Raw genomic sequence first — 26220 nt, forward strand, 5'->3', positions numbered from 1 at the left:
AAACTAATGAATTTGCAGATTATAGGTATTGCAAACCCTATAGGCATGATCTCTAAATGATTTGCGCAGCAAGACAGTGAAAAAGTTTGTGAATGTAGAATTGTCAGCGCTGATTTTATAGACAAGCTTTCTAGGCGAGGGAGAGTATCCTATAAGCAGTATTTCTAACAATTGGCATTCAAACATGCTTTTATAATACTTTACCCCTATAGGCATGTCATCTAGGTAGGGCAGTATAATGAGAGTAACAGAAGCAACTGATTAATTAGTTAATAGCCACAGTATCTAGATGAGTCACGTGATTGAAAGAAGTTCGTGAAAGCATGCATTTCTAGTCATTGCATTGAATTCCTATAGGCATGATATCTAAGCGCAACAAGTCTAATTTCAGACCTTATAAGCATACTTACTAATGTTTGCAAGTTAAGGAATTATATTAACCCTAATTCATGCTTTCTAGGTGAATAGGCAATCAACACGTGATGCAGATAATTCCCAAAGATTGGACATGGCAAGCAAATAAATAATTATAGCCCTATAGACTTGCTTTCTACCCATTCATACAAAGATAGAGTATCTCAAGCCCCCAGCTTTCACTAATCCCCGACTGTTGTTTATTACAAGTTATTATAGAACCAAGAATGAAATAATACAGACTTGAATATGACAAAGTACAGACTTAAACAAATATAAGCCCACTAAAGTAATTACATGCCCATTACAAAGTAACCCATGGGTATCCTTAGGCCTTCTCCGTACAAACAGCAAGTCCAAATCACATGCTCATAAGACAACTAGAGTGCACCTGAATTCAGTTCCCAGGTCCAACAATATGCATGGACCAATCCCAGGCCCAATTTATAACTTACTCACCCAAATGGATTCCAGATTATACAAGTCATGAAATACTCATTAAACAATTTAAACACTTAGTTCCTAAAGCTGTAGCCATCAACAGGTCTGGCAAAAACACATAAACAGGATCATGCTAAATTTAAAGGCACACAAGACACATGTGAAGCAAGTTCATGCTATATTTTCCAAAAACAAATATGTTCACAGTAACAGGATTAAGCACTGTAAGATAGCAAACCATTCCAAGTAGAATTTCAAATCGAATTATGATCCATATAATCCTAAAAAAGACTTTAGATACAAGAGTACTAATCATGAAAGTCTAGTAGAATCACAGTCAAAGAAGATAGCAGTTTTCTCATATATGTAGCGTTCTAATTTGCCTTTACTGGATTTCCATCCATTTCTTCAAGCTTGTACGATCCCTTGAGCATTATATCGGTGATTCTATAGGGTCCTTCCAAATTCGGACCTAGTTTTCCCATGTTCGGCTCCTAGGATGCTGCAAACACACTTCGGAGCGCATAGTCGTCTACCTTGACATGATACAGGTTAAATTTCTTGCTGTAATATTTTTTGGTTCGCTATTTTTGTGCATCCATACGAACTAAAGTCATCTCCCTTCGTCTTTCGATCAGGTCTAGGATGTGTGTGACTACTCCGACATTAGAGTCTCCAGTTGCTCGTGCGAACCTTAGGCTTTGTTTCTCTATTTTAACCGCAATCAGTGCTTCGGACTCATACACTAGTGAAAAGAGAGTCTCTCTGGTGCTCGACTTTGCTATTGTGCGATGAGCTCATAATACTCCGGGCAATTCGTTCGGCCACTTGCCTTTTTCTATTTCTAACCTTTTTTCAAATACTCAAGTAGGACTTTGGTTGAAGACTCAACTTGTCCGTTAGCTCCGGGGTGATGGAGTCTGGAGGTAATTCTTTTTAGTTTTCATTCTTCAAAAAAACTTGGTCACTTTAGCTCCTACGATTTGTGGTCCATTGTCACAAGCAATTTTGTTCAGTACACCAAATCTTCATATGATATTCCTCCATACAAAGTCGATCATTTTCTTTTCTCGGATCTGTGAATAAGTACCTTCTTCCACCCATTTAAAAAACTAATCAGTTAATACAAGTAAATAATTTACTTGGCTTGGAGCTTGTGATAAAGGTCCCATTATTTTTACCCCCAACTTCATGAACAGCCAAGGAGATAATATAGAATGTAGTAGTTCGGCCAGCTGGTGGAGCCGGTGCGAGAATGACAGGGGCTTTCATATGTTTTGACAAAATTGGTAGCATCATATTCCATACGGGTCCAGTAGTATCTGCCTCTAATCAGCTTCCTAACTAGCAACCTATCTCTTAAGTGGTTTCTCCCAAACATTTTGCTAGAGGACTGTTAAAGTTTCTTAGGTATATATATCCTTCAATGAGGCAGTATCTCCTCGCCCGAACCTTGAGTTGCTGAGCAGCCTTTTTATCTTTAGGTATCATGTCGTTCTGCAAATAATCAATGAAGTCATTGCTCTAATATTTAATCACATTAACGGTATTTACGTCTTCTTGATTGGAATCTAGGGTCGATTGTAATAAATGGATGACAAAGCTTGCTTCTGTGTTTGAGATGTCTGTGGCTGACCCCACGTTGGCTAGCGCTTCTGCTTCAGCATTTTCCTCTCGGGGTATTTGTGTTGCCTTCTATTCTTGAAAATGTTCTAGGAGCCGAGTAACTCTAAAAAGGTATTGTTGCATCCGTATTTCTCGAGCCATGTAAGTCCTGAGCATCTGTTTGATGATCATGTGCAAGTCATTTTCAGCTCGGCTTATTCGGTGCCGAGTCCTCGAGCTAGTTGAGTCCTGCAATATCATCTTTATACTCTGCCTCATTGTTAGTTACTGAAGGGCACTTTATTGACTATTGAACTGCCTCACCAGTCAGTGTGATGATTAATATCCCCAGACCAGACCCCTTAACATTAGATGAGCCGTTCGTATATAGGGTCCAGAATCCTAAGATAGTTTCAGAGGCTATCAGTGACCCATTCTCTGCCTCAGGGAGTATATTAGTACTGAAATCGGCAATAAAGTCCACCAAGACCTGTGATTTTACGCGCTTAATTCAGCTGCCCATTTGGAGAGTCACCCTAAGAGTTCTAGCTTATGGAGAATACTCCTCAACGGGAAAGCATGGACCACCAAAATAGGATGATATTGAATATAATGACGCAACCATTACAAGTGCTAGTGAAAGTTTTTCTAAATATGGGTATATAGTTTTGTCATTTACTAGTGATCTACTTTCATACTAAACGGGAGACAACGTACCTTCATTTTCTCGCACCAAAAAAGCACTTACAGCGGTTTCCACTACTGCCAGGTAGAAAAAGAGTCGTTCTCCCACTTCGGGCTTTGACAAAAGAGGTGGTATAGACAAGTAAGTTTTCTAGTCTCGCACTGCTTTTTGACACTCAGCAATCCATTTGAAGTTCTTGTTCTTCTTTAGTGCTGCAAAGATTTTGTGAGACTCTCGGAGGAACGAGATATGAATCACTCGAGCGCTGCTACACTTCCGGTCAACCTCATCACTTCCTTTTGACTTTTTAGCACTTTGGGTATATTCTCAGTCACTTTGATCTACATGAGGTTAGCTTCTATATCTCTATTTGAAACCAGAAAACCGAGGAACTTACCTGAACTGACCCCGGAGGCACACTTTTCCGAGTAGAGTTTCATGTTATACTTTTGAAAGACTTCGAAGGCTTTTTGCAAGTGGTTCAGATTATCTCTGGTTTGAACTAGTTTTTCTAACATATCATCAATGTATACTTCTATGAATTTTCCACTGTAGTCCTGGAACATTCGAGTGACTAGTCTTTGGTACGTTGCTGCAGCATTTTTTAAGCCGAATGGCATGACGTTGTAGTAGTAAGTTACCTTATCTATAATGAATGAAGCTTTTTATTGGTACCTAGGGTCCATTTTCATCTGGTTGTACCCTGAATATATATCCAAAGAGCTTAATAATTCATGACTAGTTGTAGAATCTATGAGTTGATCGATGTTCGTGAAAGGAAAGCAATCCTTTGGGCAAGCTTTGTTCGGGTCTTGATAATCGACATAGACTCTCAATTTGCCGTTATTTATGGAACCACGACGACGTTGGCTAGCCATTTCAGGTATTTCACTTTGCAGATGTAACAATTTTTGAGTAGCTTGGTGACCTCTTCCTCTGTCGCTCGGGATCGTTGTCCAATGTTTCTCTTTTATTGCTTCACAGGTCGGTGGTTTGGGTCCATATTCAATTTTTGCACTACGATATCCACTAGAATTCCCTTTATATATGTATGAGACCAATCAAAACAATCTGAATTATCTTGCAAAAATTTAATTAACTTATGTTTCTACTCAGGAGTCAGTCTTGGGCCAATGTAGACCTTCCCGTCCGGCCAGTGAATAAAGAGGATCACTTTTTCTAGTTCTTCTACCATTAGGGAGGAGGCATCATCTTCTTTGGGTTCAATGATTCTATATGGAGGGGGGGCTGTTTCAGTGGTGTCAGCCACATTCCCTCCCTTTGTTGTTGAGGTTCGTATTCGGCGGTTTTCTCGTTGGAGATATTGCTATCCTCTTTAGAGATAGTGTTAGCAACGACAATTGAGTTGACTTCCCGAGACGCTCTTTATTCTCCTCGGACCTGTGGTATCCCTTATTTGGATGGAAAATTTATCACCCGGTGCAAAGTTGAGGGCACCGTATCCATCTCATGAATCCATGGCCTCTTAGGATGTTGTTGTAGGCCATATCTCCTGCGATGACTTAAAACGGGGTATCCTTAGATACCCCTTCAGCATTGGTCTCTAATGTTACTTCTTTATGGGTCATCTCACTAGAGTTGTTGAATCTCGAGAGCATTCGTACTTCGGAATGATTCAGCCTGTGAGCTCCATACAAAATCACAATCCCGGCAAGGGTACCAGTAAAGCATTGATGTATAAATGAAGTATACTCCCTAAAATCCACCCCAACTAAAAATACTGCAGTGTCCTCACTGCACAGTATCAGAATAAAATAAGAGTAGTTTGAGGGTCTCCCTGAAGTCTGCATCAAACTAGCAAACTGCGTGAAAAAGCTCATCTTTGCTGTGTAGAGCTTTCGGCTTCATCCTCACTGGTATCATCAGCATCAGCATCATCCGATAAGAAGGAATACCCCTTACTGTCGTCCTTGTCCTTGACCAGTATGTTCTTGTTCGGCGAAAGATGGCCTTGATTCATCTACATATCTTTATCATAAATTTGCCTTTCTTCTTGTTTCTGTCTCTCTCCTTCGTGATTCCTCGAGCCCGGTAACAGAAGCTGCTAACTTCTCATGAAACTCTGCCTGCTTTTTCTGGGCTTCCAAGTAAGTCTTCATTTCTTCCCTAGTACAATACTCAAGCATAGGCTGGGAGTGTGAGGGTCCACTAAGGAGCTGTGATACTAAGTCACAAATAGAGGTAATCTGGGAATTCAGCACCCCAAAAGGTCCCTCGGGTTGTATAGCTTGTGAGGAGGACCCTTCACCTAAAGAAATCTCCATTTTCCTTTTCTTGCTCTTTAGAACACTGCCTTCTGCGGTCACTCTCAATGGGTGAAAGGGTTTGTCGCTGGTGTCCAATGATCTCCATCATACTCATCAACCTGCGTACGCCGGCATAACTCTATAATCAATGACGGAAACATCAATGTCGAGCTACCTTGAAGCATGTACTCCTTCAGCTCCTAAACGATGTAATAACTGACATTCACTGGAATGCCATCAAGGATGCAAGCAATCATCAGGGCCTTAGTATATGGGACATCATAACCGTTCCCAGAAGGAGACACTCTGCTCGTAATGATATACAACCACATTTTTTGTTCAGCTGTAAAATTACCAAATTTGATGCCCTTCTTCTTTTTAGCCCTACTCACTATTTTGCCTGCAGGACAGAGTTTTGAGACTAGCCACTCACCATTGTCACATGTATCTCTTTCTCGCATTGGCTCAAGCCGGTGATTTTGAAGCCCATAGACACCATTTATCTCCTCAAGTCTAAATTTCACAATCATTCCCTTTATTGTAAGTTCATGGTTTCGAAAATGTGTACGCTTTAAGTTTGCATAAAATTCCCTCATCCATTCTGCATTGACCTTGCAAGGAGTTGGGATGAAGCATGTCCAGGCTCTTCAAACTATCCGACCATGAAAATCCGGAAGGAGCTCAGCCACTTTGTCATCGGCAATTTCTTTCTCAAGTTTGAGCTTTTTCATGAGGAGATTATAAAAATATCGTCTTTGACAATCGGAAGACATGAATCTATTGGTATCATAGTTCAAATCCTCAACATTTGTATTTGTGTTTGTGTCCATTTTTGAAGCTCAAAGTACCTAAAAAAATCAAAACCAAGTTAGTAGGGCATTAAAATTATGTTAGGCAATTTAAAAAACTACAATTAGGCAAAATAATCAAGCCAAACGAGTTCCGAAAGCTTCATTTTCAAAGCTACTGGAATTACCAAATTATGCCAGTAATCGCACCTGCGAAAAAACAATCGCAGGTGAGGTTCCACTTCTTCTTAAAAGGATTCACTTTGCGATTTTCACAGCTCAACATAAACTCGCACCTACGGAACTTTCATCGCAGGTGCGATTCCGCATCTACGGTAAATTCCCGCTTCTGCAGTTTTTTTCACATTGCAGCCACTTTCGCACTTGCAGAATATTCAACATAGGTGCGAGGCTGCATCTGTAGCTTTTCTTTGCAAAAGCAGTTTTCACTAGACTTTCAAAGGCTCAGAAACTTCTGACTCTATTCAATTCAAATTATATTTCTGGCACAATATTTATACTCAAGACTTCTAAATTTGTGCTCTACAATAGTACACGACTTGATTAAACATGATTTTAAGGTACTTAGCAATAAAATTTCTTTCGGATAATTTTTCGAACACGTGACAAGCACAGAGTGATATTTGATTCTTTGAAGCAATTGGGTACTTAAACTTCCCCAATTTCTTTTCAATAATAACAATATACACAACTACACTCAACCAATTTCCCTCACCTCTAAAATGAACGTTGATTAAAGAAGGGAAACGGGACTATGGAAATTTGGCCATGGAGAAGAGTATATGATGATGAGAGAAGAAGAAATTCGAGGAAGAAGAGAGAGCAACTAAGAGAGAGAAGGAACAAGATGATTATCTGACTTCTTTGTGTGTGAACAATAAGATTCGAGTGTGAGAGATGAGAGGGGTTTTGAGTTAGGGGAAGATGGGTTAGAGTGTTACCTGATGAAAGAAGTATTGGATCTTTAAAATTTACCCGACGAGTCACATTTGCGGATGTTTGACCGCTTATGCGACTACGTTTTGTGGTTCTAGAAACGCTTATGCGAAATTTCTGCATTTGTGGTTACTTTGACTCTTCTGTGAAGCCGCTTCTGCGAGAAAAGTTTCGCATATGCTAACTGTTCATAGAAACGGTTAGCCTCATCATTTGGTTCGGATTAAACCCCAGGAAACATCCCAAAAGCATCCCTCATCATTTCATTGTATCGAGAATTTTTAACATTATGCTCCGCAATGGGGCTACCCTCGCCAACAAAAGAATTATGAAAGTTAACATCATCTAAACTAGCATGATTCTTCCCGTGAACAGTCCACATAATAATTTTCTACAAACCCTTTCTTGTAGAGATGAACTTTAACTTCGTTTGTTTTCAATAACTTAACATACTTACATTTCACACAAGGGCACCTAATCCTTCCTCCAATAAGAAAATCATCAAGTGTTTGAGCCTTAGCAATAAATTCAGCAACCCCTTCAATAAATTCATCCCTCAACCCCGCACGATTAGGATAATTCCTATTATACATCCATCTATGATGCACAAATTCTATCTACACAAATAGAAATCGAGAAATGAGATATTTAAAATAATTTAATTTATTTAAACTAGTTACAAAGTTATACTCTTTCAAAGGTTCGTTTTAGATATATACATATCATTGTGTCAAAGCACTTTAATTGAAATATTTTATTTTTTAAATTAATATTTTTTAACACTCGAAATCTCACATTAATCCCTATTCTAAATAATATAAGTCTTTAACTATAATAATTAAATTTGAATAACTTCTTAAATGTTCATATAATCCAAATTAATTAATGATTTCTTAAATTTACAAATTAATCTTAATGTTGAAATTGAAAAAATTTAAATTTAATATCATTCTAATAATAAAACTAACAAGCAACAATGAACCTAGTACAACAAACTTTATACAAAAGTTTTAAACTATAAGTAGTTAATATAATTATCGTTCGAAGTGAAAGTGAAAGTTTGTTTTCCTTCTTTCCTATCGTTGTTTTCTCAATTACTTTATGCCAACATGTCACCTTTTTTATTTCGAAAATAATTAAGTTAATCAAACACAAATTCAACATATTCTTAACAAATTTAAAATTAGATTTAGGATTTCTTAACATATCTTGTTTAATCCAAAATTTCAACCATACCTAATTCAGCATATTCTCTCTATTTGTTTTATATTATGTATCATTAAAAAACTAAAATCTCTAAAATTTCAACCATATCTACTTCAACTAGCTAGGATGTTCATATATAGAAAATTACTACAAATTTAACAATAAAAATACGATATATATGTCAGTGAAGTACTTACCTCGACGGAAAAAATGCCAGAGAAGTCGACTGAGCCGATGCCCCCACCGCCGCGCGGAAAACCACTACTACAAAATAGATTTTAAAAAATTAATAAATTAAGGGAAAAAGGGAGGAGAAAGGAGAGGGAGAAGGGAGGATGAAATGAGAGAGAGAGCGAAAATACATTTAAAGGGCAAATTTTGGGGGACGGAGGAGAAGGATGAGAGGGAGAGTAGAGGAGGATGAGAGAAGGAGGAAGAAAAGAGAAGTTATGTTTTGGGGGACGGGGTCGGGTAGGGTTTTTAAAACAAAATTCCGACTGAATCTGTTGGAATTGTCATTTTAAATATTCTTTTTTTAAAAAAATACTACCGACCAAATCGGACGGAAATAAAGTCAAACAAGTCAAACGAAATTTTTTACCAAAAGTTGTGACCGATTTGGTCGGAAATATGGTCGAAAATGTTTTAAAAATACATACATGATATTTTTTTGACATTTCCGGCGGATTCCGTCGGAAATTTCCGACAATAAATTTCAGTAGGAAATTTACGATTTTCTGGTAGTGATCCTCGATATTGGCTTCTGTTTCGGCGTAACATAGATATCCACAATCTAAGGATCAGGTTGCGTGAGTCTCCGAACTTATTCAACCACCTCTTCGAATACTTGACCCTTCGATGACCATTTCCTCCGAATTCGTCAACGGGTCCCATCACTTGCTCACTAGGTCTCAATTGCCATGTGAGACTTTTCGGTCAGGTCGCGTGAAGAGGGTAATTTTTACCGATACAGGGAACCAGTAATGTGGCAGAAACAAAGGTTCTTTTTTTGGAATACAGTGGTGTATTCTAAATGGTTTTATAGCCCTGAGACTGAAAACTGGTTCCATGCTTTTATTATCATAGATGAAAGAGACCTTCAAATTAGAAGGCTACTGGGTAGTACCATCCAGCACTGCTACAGAAAGCAAATCAGGTAGTAGAGCATCTTGCGGCTCTAAGTCACACATCACAGACTACTAAGGGCTACACTACCTTTACTGATCATCTCCCTAGACATGTGAAAGAGCTAATAAACATGGACAAAGGGTGATTTTCTAATTTCAGAGTAAGGAACCAAAAACTCAAAGATATAAAGCTCTCTGATGTAGCATCAAAAGTATAAGCTATGTTTTACTTTTTGTCTGCTTAACAGTGATCATGAGAATGACATTCTCATAAACTACTCAAAGCCTTATGCTTGTAATTTTTGTGAATGTACCATGTATAGGCCTCGGTTAATTACGAAAATGTATAGCAATAGAATTGTCCATTGTCTTAAATATATATTTTGAAGAGGTTAGGCACTTTATACATCTTGCTCATGTATTTCATTTTTGGGTATTAATATATAAGATAGGGATCAAGCCTAACCCCTCACCGTGAAGGTGGTTTTGAGTAAAATAAAATAAAAAAAGATAACCTAATAAATAAAATGGCAACTGACATGCTATAATAGGTTAAACTATGCTCATAGTGTAAAAGAATTTTTATAATGTCAATGTATGCAAATTAAATCCTTTCTTTCATTCATTCATTTCTTATGTCGTTTTCTTAATTTATTTCATTCGTTGCCTTTAGCATATAATCTAATGTCATGCTTACATACTGACTTATTAGAACACCAATTCAATCTTAAAGGTTAAAGTGTGTTTGGGGAAATAAAGAGCAGTAACTTCTGTCCGATAAACCTTTGCCTTTCCCACAATTTTCTAAAAATGCAAGTCAAACATAGATTCAGAATTTATGGGGTACGATCGGAACTTCATCATAACCCATTTGTTTTTACGGTTTCAAATCTATTATTTGGGTGTTTAACACATATACAGGATCTGAATGGGCTTGAATGAACCCATAAGTTTTCTATGAACAGCTCCCATTATTGACAATATTCTCATTTTTCTTCTGGTTGAAAAAAACACATTTTCTGACTCTAAGAAATTAGAACAAGTAGAATCTTTTGGAGCAACACTCCAATTAATCCTCAAAGAACAAAAGATATTTTCTTGCATGAGGAACCTTCAGCCACTCATGTGAGAAGGACAATGAACATATTGTACCATACACATATAGGATATAGCCCCTCTAGAATTATATGTTCTAATTAGCTGGAAAAGAATTGCACCACATCACTGTTCTTGAATCTGATCATTAACAGACCAAGAAATCCAGAACCCAACTTGTGCTTGTGTTCCTAACCTTTTCACTAACCTCCAAAATCTCGGCTGTTTTTGTGCATACAGCCAAAAGTATTGCCATTATGGCACATGGGTGCTACATTTATTTTTCTTTCTTCATATTCTTTATCATATGCTTGTTAACATCAAAGTAATTAATTAGAGAAAGCGAAAGGTTTAACTTTTAGTCTATGAGACTTAGTTCTGATTTTATTTCCCTACTAATCAATGTTGTCTAAGGTAGATTAAGCTAAATGTAGACCTTTTGCACGAAGCCTTTAAAATAAAAAATAAATCTTCATCCCCATACGATACTTAATTATCCTACAAGCAACTTTGAGTCCTTTATCGTAACTTCCTTAATAATGTAAAATATCTGGATAAAATCACTTAATGAACTGGCAACTCTACTAGTATGATAAACAATTTAAAATTGGCTATAATAATGGGATCAATCTTAGAACAAAAAATTATTAGTCGACAAAAATACCTTTGAGCCCTACATGTTTTTAGCTTTTTAAATCCCGTCCTTGAGCCCTACATGTTATAGTTTTCAATTTTGTGATGGTGCTTAAGGGAATGATAGGCAATTGGAAACTAGTAAGGTTGCAAATTTGACTTACTATCATCCCTAGATGGACTAAACTAGTTTTTTTCTTCTTCTGGATAAATGGAATTTAAAGGACTAAAATGTCATTAAGGATGGCAAATGTTGAGCTTATTCCACTTGCTTTTTCCGGGTAATTTCATAGATGGTAGCTAGTCCAACAATAGTTTATTTATTATACAAAATATATAAAACTAAATTTTATAATGAAATAATTACTCAACTATGCGCATTTATATCACATAAAATAAGAGAGACATGAAAAAACTAAATCGTGTCCCAAAATATAAGCAGGCTGCCACTCCAACAATTCAGGTTACATAATATCCATGTAGTATCACTTAAAAGTTTAAAAAAAAAAAATCTGTGACCCACTTTAAAAAATGAAACACTAATAATGTGCCAAGTGGTGAAAACAATCGGTTGGGTTTGATCAAAAGATGGGTTTTTGTTATTTGATGTGCAGAGGTGAGTTGTATATATGACTATATTTTATACACGATAACTATCTACTTTCTTTTATGGGGGCCATATTTAGCATTTTTAGATGTTTTAGTTACGTTGTAATATATACGCGTAGTTGAGTTATTATTTTTACGACAAAAATTAGCTTTACAACTTTATGCAACCCTCCGTGAAATTACCGGCCGCTAATTATAATGGACTAAGATATATAGGGACTAAAAGAGAAGAAAACATTATTCAAATCTATAAATACCCTTTACTTCTTGCATAAATCTGCATCACTCACTACTTGAGCAAGCAAAAACCACTTCAACACAGCAATGGCTTCCAAGCATAGTGTTGCTCTTTTCCTTTGCCTTAACCTCGTCTTGTTTTCGATGGTTTCTGGGTGTCGTACTTGCCCTAAACCTAAGCCAAAACCATGTCCTCCTCCTCCTTCTTCAGAAACAGCTACATGCCCCATTGATACCCTTAAGCTTGGAGTGTGTGCTGATGTTCTTGGATTGGTGAATGCTGTTATTGGCTCACCCCCAGTCACTCCTTGCTGCAGCCTTCTCTCTGGACTTGCTAATGTTGAAGCTGCTCTTTGCCTTTGCACTGCTATTAAGGCTAACATTTTGGGCATTAATCTTAATGTACCTATTTCACTTAGTTTGCTTCTTAATGTTTGCTCTAAAGAGGCTCCTTCTGGCTTCCAGTGCCCTTAATTATTATTCAAGATTGTTAAAGTCTGTCTTACGTTATTTTCTTGGAGGGTTTTTATTCTCTGTTGTTTCTTTTTCATCCTGTTATTTTGGGGTTGTGGAGATACTTTGAGATGGAGTTTGAAGATATATTATACCTATGTATTGGCTAAATGGTAAGCCTTTCACTTTCCAATTTGAAGTTCCTTAATTATGTTGATATGGCATTTTCAAGTTTATGTTACCAAGTGTGCTTTGAGTTGAGAGTTTGCTTTAGATTCTAGTTTTATTTCCCCACCTTTTCTATTATATATTTTTGACTTTGTAGAAGTTATTGTCTTAATTGAAATGATTTATATGGTAAAGTTGCCGTCATGTGACCATTGACTCTTGCAGAAGATAAGACTGCTTACAATAGATATTTGTGATCCGGCCCTTTCCGAACCCCGCGCATAATGAGAGCTTAGTGCATGTAACAGTCTTTTTTGTAGAAGTTAATTGTGTTAATTGCTTCTTAAGAATTGTGGCGGGATGGATAAATTTACTCCTCCATATTTCAGGTTCAAGCTCCGAAAAGCTCTAAATAAGGAACGATTCCCTTAGTGTGTTCTGCATAACACGATCCGGAACATTATCGAATAAAGAAATCTGTAGCAAAATTTAACATTATCATACTGCAGTAGGGAACATTTGGGTTGTGATTATCCCTTATGAGTTAATTTGACCTTGAAAAGTTAATGATAGCCACACGTGATATAATTATATATATGATGTCTTTCAAAATCTATTTAGTATAAGTCTTGTATTTCTGGGAATTAAAAAAGCACCACGATAATATAATCATAATGCAACAAGTTTATGGGCAAATTAATTAATCCGTCACAAACATAGAGCAGGAAATTAACTAATACCTTTTAAATTCAATTCTTATTTTTTGCTTCAGGAATTAAGTAACCAATAACCTGAAAAATGCTATGGAAAATGGGATTCCATTAATTTCATTGAAACTTTGAGGGATTTTGGATTATGACTCATTTTAGTATGTCGTAAATGATTTTCACCACAGTGTCTTTGCATATTTAAGTGTTTAATTGTTTCCAATTAATAGCAACTTCTTTGCTTTAAGCAAAATAATAAAACCAGAAATAAACGTGCTGTAATATTTACATACAACACTCATAAGCATTGATATGACCTAAAAGACACCCGTGACACAATTAGGTGCGAAACATCTAAAGGGAAATGACATCATCCACATGATGGGTCTTTACGATTTCTCGATGACCTATTACTCTCTACTTTTTACATCCTTCTGACAAGTGAAAAGTATTCCATATGTATGCTAATTTTTGGTCACGCGCAACCCCGGCAAAGCAAGAAATTTTTTCAAAAATGTTCAAACTTAAAAAAAAATAAATAAAAAATTTCAACTTATATATACCTCTAAAATTTAATATTTTATTTATATACACAATGTAATTTTTCGACAAAGAGTGGTCAATTGACTATCCTTAGGACAACATAGCTTCGTCTCTACTAATGAGCATGATCTTTTTAAAAATTGCATAAAATATTAGCAAAGAATATATTTTGAACTATATAAAAAAAAAGTTAAGGGAAAAAATTTAGGTTGCAGAAAAATGATACTTCCTTATTTCCAAAAAGATATTTTTCGAATTTTGAGAGTTTCAAATTAAACTTCTTAATTTTAACCGTAAATTCGAATAGAATCTTTAAGTTTTTCTAAATAAAATTTATATTTTTAAAAACTACATAAAAAGTACTAAAATTATAATAATTAATATTTTAGAAAATATAAAAGACATGAAAAAGTCAAAAATTGAAAAGCATCATCCTTGTTGGGATGTACGGAATATATTTTTATTTTCTATAGCTGACTCTATTAAATAAGAATCGAAGTCTTCAAATTTAAAGTACACACACGTAAATAAAATTAAGAAACTAAGCATATCAGTTCCGTTGACATTAGTGAGGAAAATAACGAGTTAAACAGGAGAAATAGATATAAATATTAACTCGAGGGAGATGAATGTGAACTACTCCGAATCTGCAAAGTAAACAATCAAATTTAGTTTGTCACATGAGCACAATATTTGTCTGAGTTTTGTGAAGATTATAAGCTTCAAACTTCAAAGAATATGACGTGAAAGAAAGAAGAGAAGGAAGTTGTGTATGTTAGGATTGGCACCAACTAATTCCTCACCCTCCTCCAAATGAAAATAGGAAAAGAAAGAAAAGAAAGAAGGCCAAATAAGTGTACGACCCCTTAAACATGTCTTCAGTTTCTACTTTGACACTTTAACTTAGCGCTTTTCCTATTGAACACTTTAACTGTATTTTAGATTATACCATTTAAACGCAACGCATGACCGGGCTGTAAAAACTTAAGCGCGTGTTTTAAAACACTTCCCACGTGAAATAACATACCAATAAAATGCTAACACGTATTTATTTATCCAAGCCAGATAAAACCACCATTTTTTACCTTACCCACATTTTACCTCGACTCACTTAATCGATCTTCCATCCAAAACCCCTTTTCCTAGCCTAATAAACACTAATGAACTATATTGAGACCGATTTCCCGTGGATTCTTCATCGATTTTGAGTTAGATTCAATTGTCTGTCAACAACTTGGTCAATTATATTATTAATACGAGTAACTATTTGCTTCTTTCGACTGTGGTGGTGATTGGAGTTGGTCGTAACTGGAGTTGGTCGTGACTGGAGTTGGCTGTGACTGAAGTTTCGTAGTTTATGCTCTTTCAATCGAAGTTTTCCTTCGTGGTAAGCTTTTATTTACATGATATTTAGTTGTTTTTGGCTGTTGTAATTTAGTTTGTTGGAGTTTATGAAAATTAGGGTTTTTTTTATAATTTCGGTTCGGGGAATCTACTAACCTCCTTTGTTTCGCTATTTGGTTTTTAAATACAGTGGTAAGTCTAGTCATGTTGGTAAATCTAGTCATGTTTGCAGACGAATATATTCTTGTCGATTTTTACCATGGTGAAAAAATTATCAAGGATCCTGACCCGAGATATGTAGGAGAGAGGAGTGAGGATGGTCACATGATAGACAAGAACCACTTTTCTCTTTTTGAGCTTATGTCCTACACAAAGGATATGGGGTATGCTGAGGTTGAGGGTTTCTATTTAATTAATCTAAAATCTAATGTCTTTGTCTTGATTGAAAATGATGAACAACTGTATAATATAGTTTGTCACCTTATTCATCTTGATCATTTGGATTTGTTTATTAAACATGTAGTAAATGAGCCTTTATTGGTTGATGAGACTGTCCTATATAGCCTTTTATATGGGCCAGAAGTTGTTGAACCAAGTGAAACTATATTAAATAAAGAGGCTAGGGCAACATCTACTGTTCCAGAGAATATAAATATCCAAGAAAGTGCTGCAGACAACACATTTGTGGCTGAGGGAAATCTAGCTGATGTTGGGGTTGCAGGTGAGAATTTACAAGGGGTTGAAGAAAAAGCAAAGATAGATGTTGGTTTGGCATCAGATCTATCAAGTAGTGAGTCTGAATTAGATAACATACTTGATGGTGATGATAGTGATGTGAATAAAGAGCTCACTTCATTAAGGCATGAAATAAGAAACAAGAAAAAACAGAAGAAACAGAGAAAGTAACCTACTCCAACAGAAGAGATTATTCTGGGTGAAGCTGGAATAGATAAAGGCTTTGAGGATATTGGCCATCTTAGCAGGACAGGTTTGCTGGGAAATTAGGAGGGGATGAAGACTACTACACCAGTTCTGATATTGGAAGTGATGATTACAAAGATGACTTAGATGTTTTAGCTGAAAGGGGTGTTGACTTACCTCCTAGAAGGAGAAGTAAAAAGGTAAGATTTGACTCTGACTGTTACCTTGCTATTTTTAATCTTGGTATAGTATTTGAAAATGTTGTGGAGTTTAGAAAAGTAGTGGCCTCATATTCTGTGGAGAACAAAGTGCAACTAACAATTATGCATAATGAAAAGGATAGGGTTAGAGTTAAGTGTAAAGGTATGAAGTGTAAATGGGAATTGTATGCAAGCAATTATGGGGATTCATGTGACTTTACCGTGAAGAAGTACCATCCAGCTCATAAGTGCAACACCAAAAACAAGAACAAATTATGTACTTCTAAGTACATTGCCAATAAGTATAAAGATATGATTATTTTCCATCCAAATATTAAGTTGTGAGAGATTCAGAATTTGGTCAGGAATAAGTTAGGTTTGTATGTTGGAAGGACTGTTTGTTTTAAGGCTACGTGTAGGGTTATAAGTCAATTCATAGGTGACTGGAAAATAAAATTTAACAGACTTGCTGATTATACTGATATTATTAAGCAAACAAATCCTGGGAGTTCTCGCTGGATAGAACAGATAGTGAGACTTTTTCTGGCAAGAATCTGTTTGTTTATTTCTATCTATTTAGATTCTTTGAAAAGGGGATGGTTAGAAGGGTGCAGAAGGATCATAGGATTTTGATACTTGTTTTCTAAAGGGAATCTGCAAGGGTGAGTTACTTGTTGCAGTTAGTAGAAATGGGAACAATCAAATGTTTCCTATTGTATGGGCTGTAGTTTATCAAGCTAAAACACTCTTGAAGTTGGTTCATCACATATTTGATTGTAAATTTATAGTTAGGAGATGGCGTTGGCTTAACTGTTAAGTCAGATATGCAAAAGGTGAAGTTACAGTCAACTTTTAATTATTATTTTTTCTTTCTTTATATATACTGTCTACTAACATTTATTACTCTTTTTTGCAGGGTCTAGTACCAACTATAAGGGAATTACTACCAATAGTAGAACATAGAATGTATGCTAGACATATTTGGTCTAACTGGTCCAAAAACTAGAGAGGTGAAGAAAGGAGGAAATAATTTTGGAGATGTGCCAAAGCATCTTATGAAGTGAAATTCAAGGAAGAACTGGAAGCAATGAATAATCTTGTTTATCATATATGTGAAGACTTGTTGAAGTATAATAAAACGTATTGGTGTAGGGCATACTTTAGAGAACATTTAAAGTGAGATGTCATTGAGAATAACATGTGTGAAATATTCTATTCTTGGATTGTCGGTCCTAAACACAAGTCTGTTATAACTATGTTGGAAGAAATTAGACACAAAATCATGAATAGGACTATTGAAATGAGGAAGTTTGTTGAGACTTGGGTTAATGACATTGTACCAATGGCTAGGATGATAATGGAAGAGAATAAAGCCCTCTCTAAGAGGTGTACGGTTATGTGGAATGCAAAACATGGGTTTGAGGTTGATGAAGATGTTTACAGATTCATTGTTGATTTTAGGACCATGACATATACTTGTAGATCATGGATGTTGAGGGACATTCTATGTCAACATACACTATGTGCATTATATGATAGAGAAATTGACCCAGATGATTATGTTTCCCACTGGTATAGGAAGGAAACTTTCCTTAAAACTTACCAGCATTTCATTCAACCAATTCCCAATATGAAGATGTGGCAAGAATCAACAAATCCATGTATAGAGCCTCCTGAATCTAAACCTATGCCAGGTAGACCAAAGAGATATAGGAGAAAAGTCACGGATGAGCCAAGGAAAAAGCATGGTAAACTATCAAAGAAAGGGGTAAAGATGACTTGTTCAAATTGCCAACAAACATGCCACAACAAATCTGGATGTAGGAACATGGTAAGTTTTGATATTTGTACTTCTGTCTTTTTACTATTTCTTTTACATTCTTTTCTTACTATTATTTCACCATGTTCCAAGAAGTGCTAGTCAACAAAGTCAAAATATGGCACCACCTCCACCAAGATCATCTCGGGAAATACCATCTCAACAAAGAAATCCATCATCAATTTGTGAGGATAAAAGTATTGTCAAAAGACAAAGCAACAATCAATCAACCGGGCTTGGTAGGGGAAGAGGAAGAGGCCATGGACTAGGAAGGGGAAAAGAAATAGGAATTGCACTTGGCATTGGTAGGAGTGTATTCACATCTGCTACAAGAAGCTCTACTAGCACACAACCTTCAACATCTCAATATACATGAGGCCCTGGACTAGGCAGGGGAAAAGGAAAAGAAACTTCACTAGGAAGAGGCTTGGCTAATGCAGCAACCATTGGACATAAAAGGCCAAGGCATAGTGATTTTGCGATTTTCACAGATACTATGACTGGAACTACTATCCAGAATGTAGGGGTGTATAATTTTATTGTAATGCAGTTTGTGGGCTGGAACATATCTATTTATTTATTACTAATTCATTGTATTTTACAGTCCAGTATATCATCTGAGAGAGTCATATCAGTTGGGACATTCAAGGATACATCTACAACTAACATAGACATTGGTTTAAGCCCCTGGATTGAAGTTTAAAGGAAGTAATGTAGTGACAAAGTCACAACTTCAGCAGATGAGTGCAACAAGTAAAAAAGGCCCTTCAAGTCAAATAAGTTCAGTTGCATCTACATTGTGAAGCAGACCAATTTTTGTTAATTTTATCTAAGATGTCACTGCCAGTTTTTTGTTTGGGCAATTATGCTCTGTTTGATACATTATGCTCTGTTGGAGCTTAGTTGTTTGGACAGTTATGCTCTGTTTGGTCTGGCAGCTTTTTGTTTGGGCAGTTATGCTATATTTTATACATTAAGTCTCTATTATCATCTTGAATATTATGTATTTTGTAGACCAAAATAATGCTCTATTTTTTAGCTTCGATATAATGCTAGTTCATCACATTATGCAATCGAATGTTTGGGCAGTTATGCTATATTTTATACATTAAGTCTCTATTATCATCTTGAATATTATGTATTTTGTAGACCAAAACAATGCTCTGTTTTTTAGCTTCGATATAATGCTAGTTCATCACATTATGCAATCGAATGTTTGCGCACTTATGTTTTCAATTCATGAATATGTTTGGGCAGTTATTTTTTTAGTTCATGAATATGACTTTGTATTTCATTCATAACACAATATGGAAGTGTAGCTGAGCTTAAATTTGTATTAAAAATTGGCCATTGCCATTTCATTCATAACAAGATAGTGTACATTAATAAAAGGCCAAATTCCTAGTACCCACTTCCAACATACTACATTGTTTTTGAACTAATAGCAGTAACTACAACACCATTATCACCAACATATCATAAAAATTCTACATTGTTCTTCAAACCACCAGCATCAACAAATCCTGACAGGTTGGTAGTAGTACCGTTATAGAGAAGACTCTACCAATATTTCTATAGATCTCTGGGAGTTTAACATTCGAGGATGAATGTTTCTATGGGGGGAAGATTGTTACACCCCGTGCGTCCCAAGGTGACGTATAATGAATATGAGACTTATTAATCATGATTTAAATAAGTTTAAAGTCATAATATTACTATATATGATATTTGGATATAAAATATAAAGTTTGGAAAAAATCGGTTTTAAGTTGTGAAAATATCGGCTAAGGATTTGTCTTGTAATGAAGCTTTTTGAGAAATACATTTAGTGTGTTATATGAGATCTTTTTGGGACATATTATATATAAAATTGAAGGTCCTGGAATATAGTTTTCAATTCTCTTAACCATTTGACCATATGACATCCGGATAAAATGATATAAGCGTCGGAAGAAGGGCCAATGCTATGGTGCTAAGCTAGCACCTCTTTGACTTTTCAAAAGTGGCTATGTATATATATCGCTTATGTCGTCTCTTTCTACATTTTCCCACTGACCACGACCAAAATAAGACCATAAACCTACCCTTAATATCTCTACATAGGTTTCAAAGAAGATTAACATCCCGGGTACGAAATCAAGAAGCGATAATATTAGAATAATCCTTACGACGTAAGTATCACTATATCGCCTCTCTTTTTATTTATATTTTGAGTTTTGGAAGGTACGTCATAGTTAAGAAAATACCTACTTTCAGTATTTAAGCTTTTATGTATCAAGAAAGGTTGATAAATTCGTTTTCTAACAGTTAGAACTCACGGGATGGTGATCGAAAGCCGTGAGTTCGATTTATTCCACTTTTAGTGGACTGTTTTCTAGTCCACTCATGTTGGCCTCTTTTGCTTCTGATTTATGGAGTTTTGAATGATAAATGTCATGGATAAACGCCATACGTGGTAGGGTAGTAGGCCGGTCGCTCATCGTTGCAGTTTCAAGCTACTTGATAATGTGTTGATTGGGTGTGTTATGGTATATTTGGGAGTTTTATTGTATTAAAGGTCCTGAATTATAGTTAGGTTATTTTTGAGTTGTTGATTGTATTGTGCTGTTGTCTCGCCTATAGTAGTGTAACGACCTGGGCGGTCGTTTTGACTATTGCAATCCCATTCCCCCATTTACTGCTCAAATTGTGAATTACTGTTGTTATTTGGCTTGCCGGGGTAATTGGTTTGGGTTTGGTGAGGTTTTGAAATGATTTGGAGTGCTTAGTTCCAAGGTTTAGAATTTAAGTTGAAAAGGTTGACCGGATGTTAACTTATGTGTAACGGCCCCGAAGAAATTTTGCTAAGGAAATTAAGGTTTGGGTTGAACAATGCACCGATGTGTAAAGGAAAGTTTTGTCGGAAAAGGGTCATTTCTGCGACCACTATGCGGTCGCAGAATCACTCTGCGGACCGCATAATAGTCGCAAAGTGGAACAGGAGGAGGGCAAGAGTTGAGAAAAATCTGCGGTGCACTATGCGACCGCATACCTCTTTTGCGGTGCGATCGCAGAACAAGTATGCAGACCGGAAAATGACCGCAGAATAGGTTAGTAACGCCCAGCTTTGGAGGCCAAATTATGCGGCCGGTATGCGGTCCGCATACCTGTATGCGATCGCATATGCGACCGCATAACTGCGTCGGAGCTTCCATTCTTTCTAATTTTTTTACCAGACCCAACTTCGATTTATAGCCGTTGAAGCTCATTTTTTAGCCAAAATCTGATATTTTAGAGAGAGGTGAGAGCATTTTAGAGAGAGAAAGTGAAGACTTAGTCATTTATCCATCAATTCTTGTTCAAGGTTTGAAGATTTCACAAGGGTCTTGCTAGGGCTTCAAAGAGGTAAGAATATCTTTCCTCAATCCTTCAATTTCGGGTTTGAAATAAAAATGGGTGATTAATAGTATGATTCTTAGGTGTAAGAGTATTATGTATACATACCAATAAGGTTGTGGAAGGATTGTTAAGTTCAAATGGGTACGGATTGGGTTGGAAATAGTAGAAATCTTCATAGAGTTTAATTGAAGATTTGAGGGTCCAGTTGTTGTCGGATTTTGGTGAAATTTGTATGGTTGGACTCGTGGTTGTATGAGCGTTCATATTCTGTAACTTTTGTCGGGTTCTGATATGCCCCACAAACGATTTTTGAGTTAATTTCAGATTTTATTGGAAAAATTAGAATCTCCTTATGGAATTAATTACAATAATTGGTATTGACTGAATCAAATTAATTGTGGCTAGATACGAGGATTTCGGAGATCAATTCTCGTGGAATGTAATAATTATAAATCTAGTCCTGAGGGTATGAAACTCCGAATTTTGGTATCATGTGATTATTTTGGAGGTGGCGCACAGGCTAGGTGACGGGCATGTGGGCGTGCACCGAGGGAATTGTGACTTGGTCCGTCCCGAAAAACTGTAAAGTTGAATAATTTATTGTTAGCTATATGATCTCTGTGTGTTGAAGAAATTTGACTATAAATCATGTTAGAAATCATGCTTAGGCTATGTTATAGTACTGTTGAGACCCGTAGAGATCGCGCACTTGTTGAATTATTTGCTAATTGTTGTCTTGTACTCAGTCATGATTTTTCTTGCGTATTATACCTCAGTCTTTCTGGATACTTGTTGATATACTATGTTATCTTTGTTTGGACTGATCTTTGTGATTTCTGAGAGCCCGAGAGACTTGAGAGGTTGAGGACTGAGTAAGGACGAGGGCCTGTCGGTGAGGTAAGGATATTATGGCATGTGAGTTATCTGTGCGGGATATTATAGCACGTGAGTTGTCCGTGCAGCACATGAGTTGTCCGTGCACTACGTGAGTTGTCCTTGCAAATTATGGCAGTTGGGCTGTAGGAGCCCTTCCGGAGTCTGTACACACCCCCAGTTAGTGCGGGTACCCATTGAGTGTGAGTGCTAAAGGGCTGAGAGCCGAGTGGTTGTGCTGTTGTGATGAGCTGAGTGACTGTTGCCTGAGAGGCTGTACTTGCTTTGCATTTGTTGTTGCACTTGGTCGCTATCTGTCATTGTTGTGAAATCTCTAAAAGAATTTATATCTGGATGACTTGAAATTGAACTGTATAAAATTGATTTGACTTAAACTGCCAGATTTAAAAGCATGTCTATTCTTTGCTGGAACTACTGAAAGTGAACTATGACTGTATAGCTCGTCATTATCTTTAGTTCCTTAGTTATTATTGTTACTTGCTGAGTTGGTTGTACTCATACTACACCCTGCACTTCATGTGCAGATCCAGGTGTTCCTGAATATAGCGGGTGTTGATCATTTCGCGCAGTTGATTTTCAGGAGATTTTGAGGTAGCTGCCATGTTCCGCAGACCTTGCCTCTCCTTCTCTATCTCCTTGTTTACTGTATTTGGTCTCAGACAATTATAGACCGCATTTTCTAGACTTGTACTCATATTAGATGCTTATGTACTCGGTGACACCAGGTTTCTGGGGAGTGTTGTATCGGAAATTGCTAGATTTTTGGTATTGTATTAAACGTTACATTTTTAAAATTTTTTTTAAAGGAAATCGTGGGTTATTGATGTTGTCGGCTAGCCTAGTACTGAGATAGGCTCCATCACGAGAGGTTAGGATTTTGGGTCGTGACAAGTTGGTATCAGAGCCTAGGTTACATAGGTTTCACGAGTCATGAGCAGGTTTTGTAGAGTCTTGCGGATCAGTACGGAGACGTCTGTATTTATATTCGAGAGGCTGCAGAAACCGTAGGAAAACTTCACTTTCTTGTATTCCGTCGTGCGAATTTGTTGATTCCAAAAACTAATTTTTTGTTAATCTATTCTCTCACATATGGTCAACCATCAGTGCCACCAGTTAGGGCCACGAGAGTCCAGGGTCGTGGTAGAGGCCGGGGTCGAGGTAGAGGTCGAGGTGTAGCTCATACCACAGTTGGACCCGCACCTGTAGTACCACCGGTTGCTCCAGCTCAGGAGCAGATTCCAGATATAGCTGAGCCGACAGGATTAGCTCAGACACCAACTGTGCCCATTGAGATTCCAGGCCTTCAGGAGACTTTGGCCTAGATATTGGCAGCTTGCACTGGTCTGGCTCAGGTGGTTTTGGCTCAGGACGCACCTGCCGCTTCTCAGGTCAGGGGAGGTACTCTTACCCCCAATGCCTGTACTCCAGACCAGATAGTACGTGGACTTCAGATACCGGGGCACTACCAGCCCAGCCGGTTGCAGCTGCTCAGATCCCGGTAGTTCCTGTTATGGCAGATGATAAGCAGAGGAGACTTGAGAGATTTGAGAGGCTTCGACCTCCATCTTTTAGCTGTGCTGAGTCAGAGGATGCTCAGGGTTTTCTGGATAAGTGTTAGTGGATGCTTCGGACAACGGGTATTCTGGAGACCAGTGGGGTCTCATTCACTACTTTTTAGTTTTCTGGGGCTGCTTTCAAATGGTGGGAGTCTTACGAGAGGTGTAGGCCGGTCGGTGCAGCACCCCTTATGTGGCAGCAGTTCTCCGGTCTATTCCTGGAGAAGTTCGTACCTCAGTCCCGTAGAGAGGAGCTGCGCAAGCAGTTTGAGAAGCTTCATCAGTGTGATATGTATATGATGCAGTATGAGATGAGATTTTTAGAATTGGCCCGTCATGCTATCTGGTTGATTCCTTCAAACAAGGAAAGGATCAGGAGGTTTATAGATGGCCTCACTTTTTAGCTGCGATTACTCATGACTAGAGAGAGAGAGTGTCTGGTGCTACTTTTGACGAGGTTGTTGACATTGCTCATTAGATTGAGATGGTTCGCAGCCAGGAGCGGGTTGAAAGGGAGGCTAAGAGGCCTCGTGGTTTTGGTGATTTCAGCGGTATTCCTTCAGGGGGTCAGTTTTATCGTGGTAGGCGCCATTATTACAGACATGCTCAGGCGGGTCGTCCAGTTCATCGTGGTGCATCAGCTAGCCACAGTTCGTACAGTGCTCACTCAGGCCAGTCTTCATTCAGTGCACTGCCAGCACAAAGTTCTCATCATGCCTCGTCTGCACAGGCTTCTACAGGTAATTCTTCGAGTTATCAGGAGCAATAGATTCATCAGAGGATGGGTTATTTCGAGTGCGGAGAATTGGGTCATTTCAAGAGAGATTGTCGTAGGCTGTTGAGTGGGGTTCCACTGCAGAGTTCTTGACCAATGGCACCAGCACCAGCAGTTACACCACCTGCCCAACCAGCTCGGGGTGGGGATCAGGCAGCTAGGGGTCGCCCAAGAAGGGGAGGCCGATCAGGTAGCGGTCAGACCCGATTCTATGCTTTTCCTGCCAGGACAGATACTGTTGTTTCAGATGCAGTTATCACAAGTATTGTTTCAGTGTGCCACAGGGAGGCTTTTACATTATTTGACCCTGGTTCTACTTATTCATATGTATCATCGTATTTTGCTCATTATCTGGATATGCCCCGTGAGTCCTTAGTTTCACATGTTAGTGTATCTACACTGGTGGGTGATATTATTACTGTGGACTGTGTGTATCGGTAGTGTGGTAACTATTGGGGAACTGGAGACTAGGGTTTATCTTTTATTACTCGGTATGGTTGATTTCGATGTAATCCTGGGTATGGATTGGTTGTTTCCATGTCATGCAATTCTGGACTGTCAGGTAAAAACTGTGACGTTGACTATGCCGGGATTGACAAAGGTTGAGTGGAGAGGTTCTCTAGAGTTTGTTCCTAGCAGGGTAATTTCATATTTGAAGGCCCAACGTATGGTTGGAAAGGGATGTTTGTCATACTTGGCCTTTGTGAGAGATGTTGATGCAAAGACTCCTACTATTGATTCAGTACTGATAGTGAGAGATTTTCCTGATGTATGTCCTACAGACCTGCCGGGTATACCGCTCGACAGGGATATTGATTTTGGTATTGACTTGGTGCAGGGCACTCAACCTATTTCTATTCCTCTGTGTCCTATGGCACTAGCTGAATTGAAAGAGCAACTTCAGGAACTCCTTAAAAAGGGCTTTATTAGGCCTAGTGTGTCACCTAGGGGTGCACCGGTTCTGTTTTTCAAAAAGAAAGATGGCACTATGCGGATGTGCATCGATTATAGGCAGTTGAACAAAGTTACAATCAAAAATAAATATCCCTTGCCCCGTATTGATGACTTATTTGACCAGCTTCAGGGAGCGAGGGTGTTCTCCAAAATCGATTTGAGGTCTGGGTATCACCAGTTGAAGATTAGGGATTCAGATATTCTGAAAACGGTATTCAGAACTCGTTTTGGCCACTATGAATTTCTTGTGATGTCTTTTGGGCTAACCAATGCCCTAGCAGCATTTATGCATTTGATGAATAGTGTTTTCCAACCGTATCTTGACTCATTTGTCGTGGTATTTATTGATGATATCCTGGTATACTCATGTAGCCATGAGGAGCATGCACAACACTTGAACATTGTATTGCAAAGGTTGAGAGAGGAGAATCTTTATGCTAAATT

General features: G+C 37.5%; 1 protein-coding gene and 1 long non-coding RNA gene across 2 annotated transcripts; one reads left to right on the plus strand and one right to left on the minus strand.

Moving 5' to 3' along the window:
* Nucleotides 1-612: 612 nt before the first annotated feature.
* LOC104116826 (uncharacterized) lies at nucleotides 613-9936 on the minus strand. The gene is made up of 3 exons (XR_690926.4): nucleotides 9095-9936; nucleotides 8561-8627; nucleotides 613-6260 (listed from the first exon to the last, which is right to left on the minus strand). It is a non-coding gene; the product is annotated as an uncharacterized lncRNA (long non-coding RNA).
* A 2150-nt stretch (nucleotides 9937-12086) lies between these two features.
* On the plus strand, nucleotides 12087-12758 carry LOC104116819 (14 kDa proline-rich protein DC2.15-like). Its single transcript, XM_009627761.4, has one exon. The coding sequence runs from the start codon at nucleotides 12152-12154 to the stop codon at nucleotides 12536-12538; it is 387 nt and encodes a 128-aa protein (XP_009626056.1). The 5' UTR covers nucleotides 12087-12151; the 3' UTR covers nucleotides 12539-12758.
* The last annotated feature ends 13462 nt before the right edge of the window (nucleotides 12759-26220 follow it).

This window comes from Nicotiana tomentosiformis, chromosome 8 (assembly GCF_000390325.3).
Source record: "Nicotiana tomentosiformis chromosome 8, ASM39032v3, whole genome shotgun sequence".
NCBI classification, from domain to species: Eukaryota; Viridiplantae; Streptophyta; class Magnoliopsida; order Solanales; family Solanaceae; genus Nicotiana; species Nicotiana tomentosiformis.

Bases quoted from the DNA above. Each gene is read 5' to 3' on its own strand.
- LOC104116819 (XM_009627761.4), top strand. From the start codon at position 12,152: ATGGCTTCCAAGCATAGTGTTGCTCTTTTCCTTTGCCTTAACCTCGTC.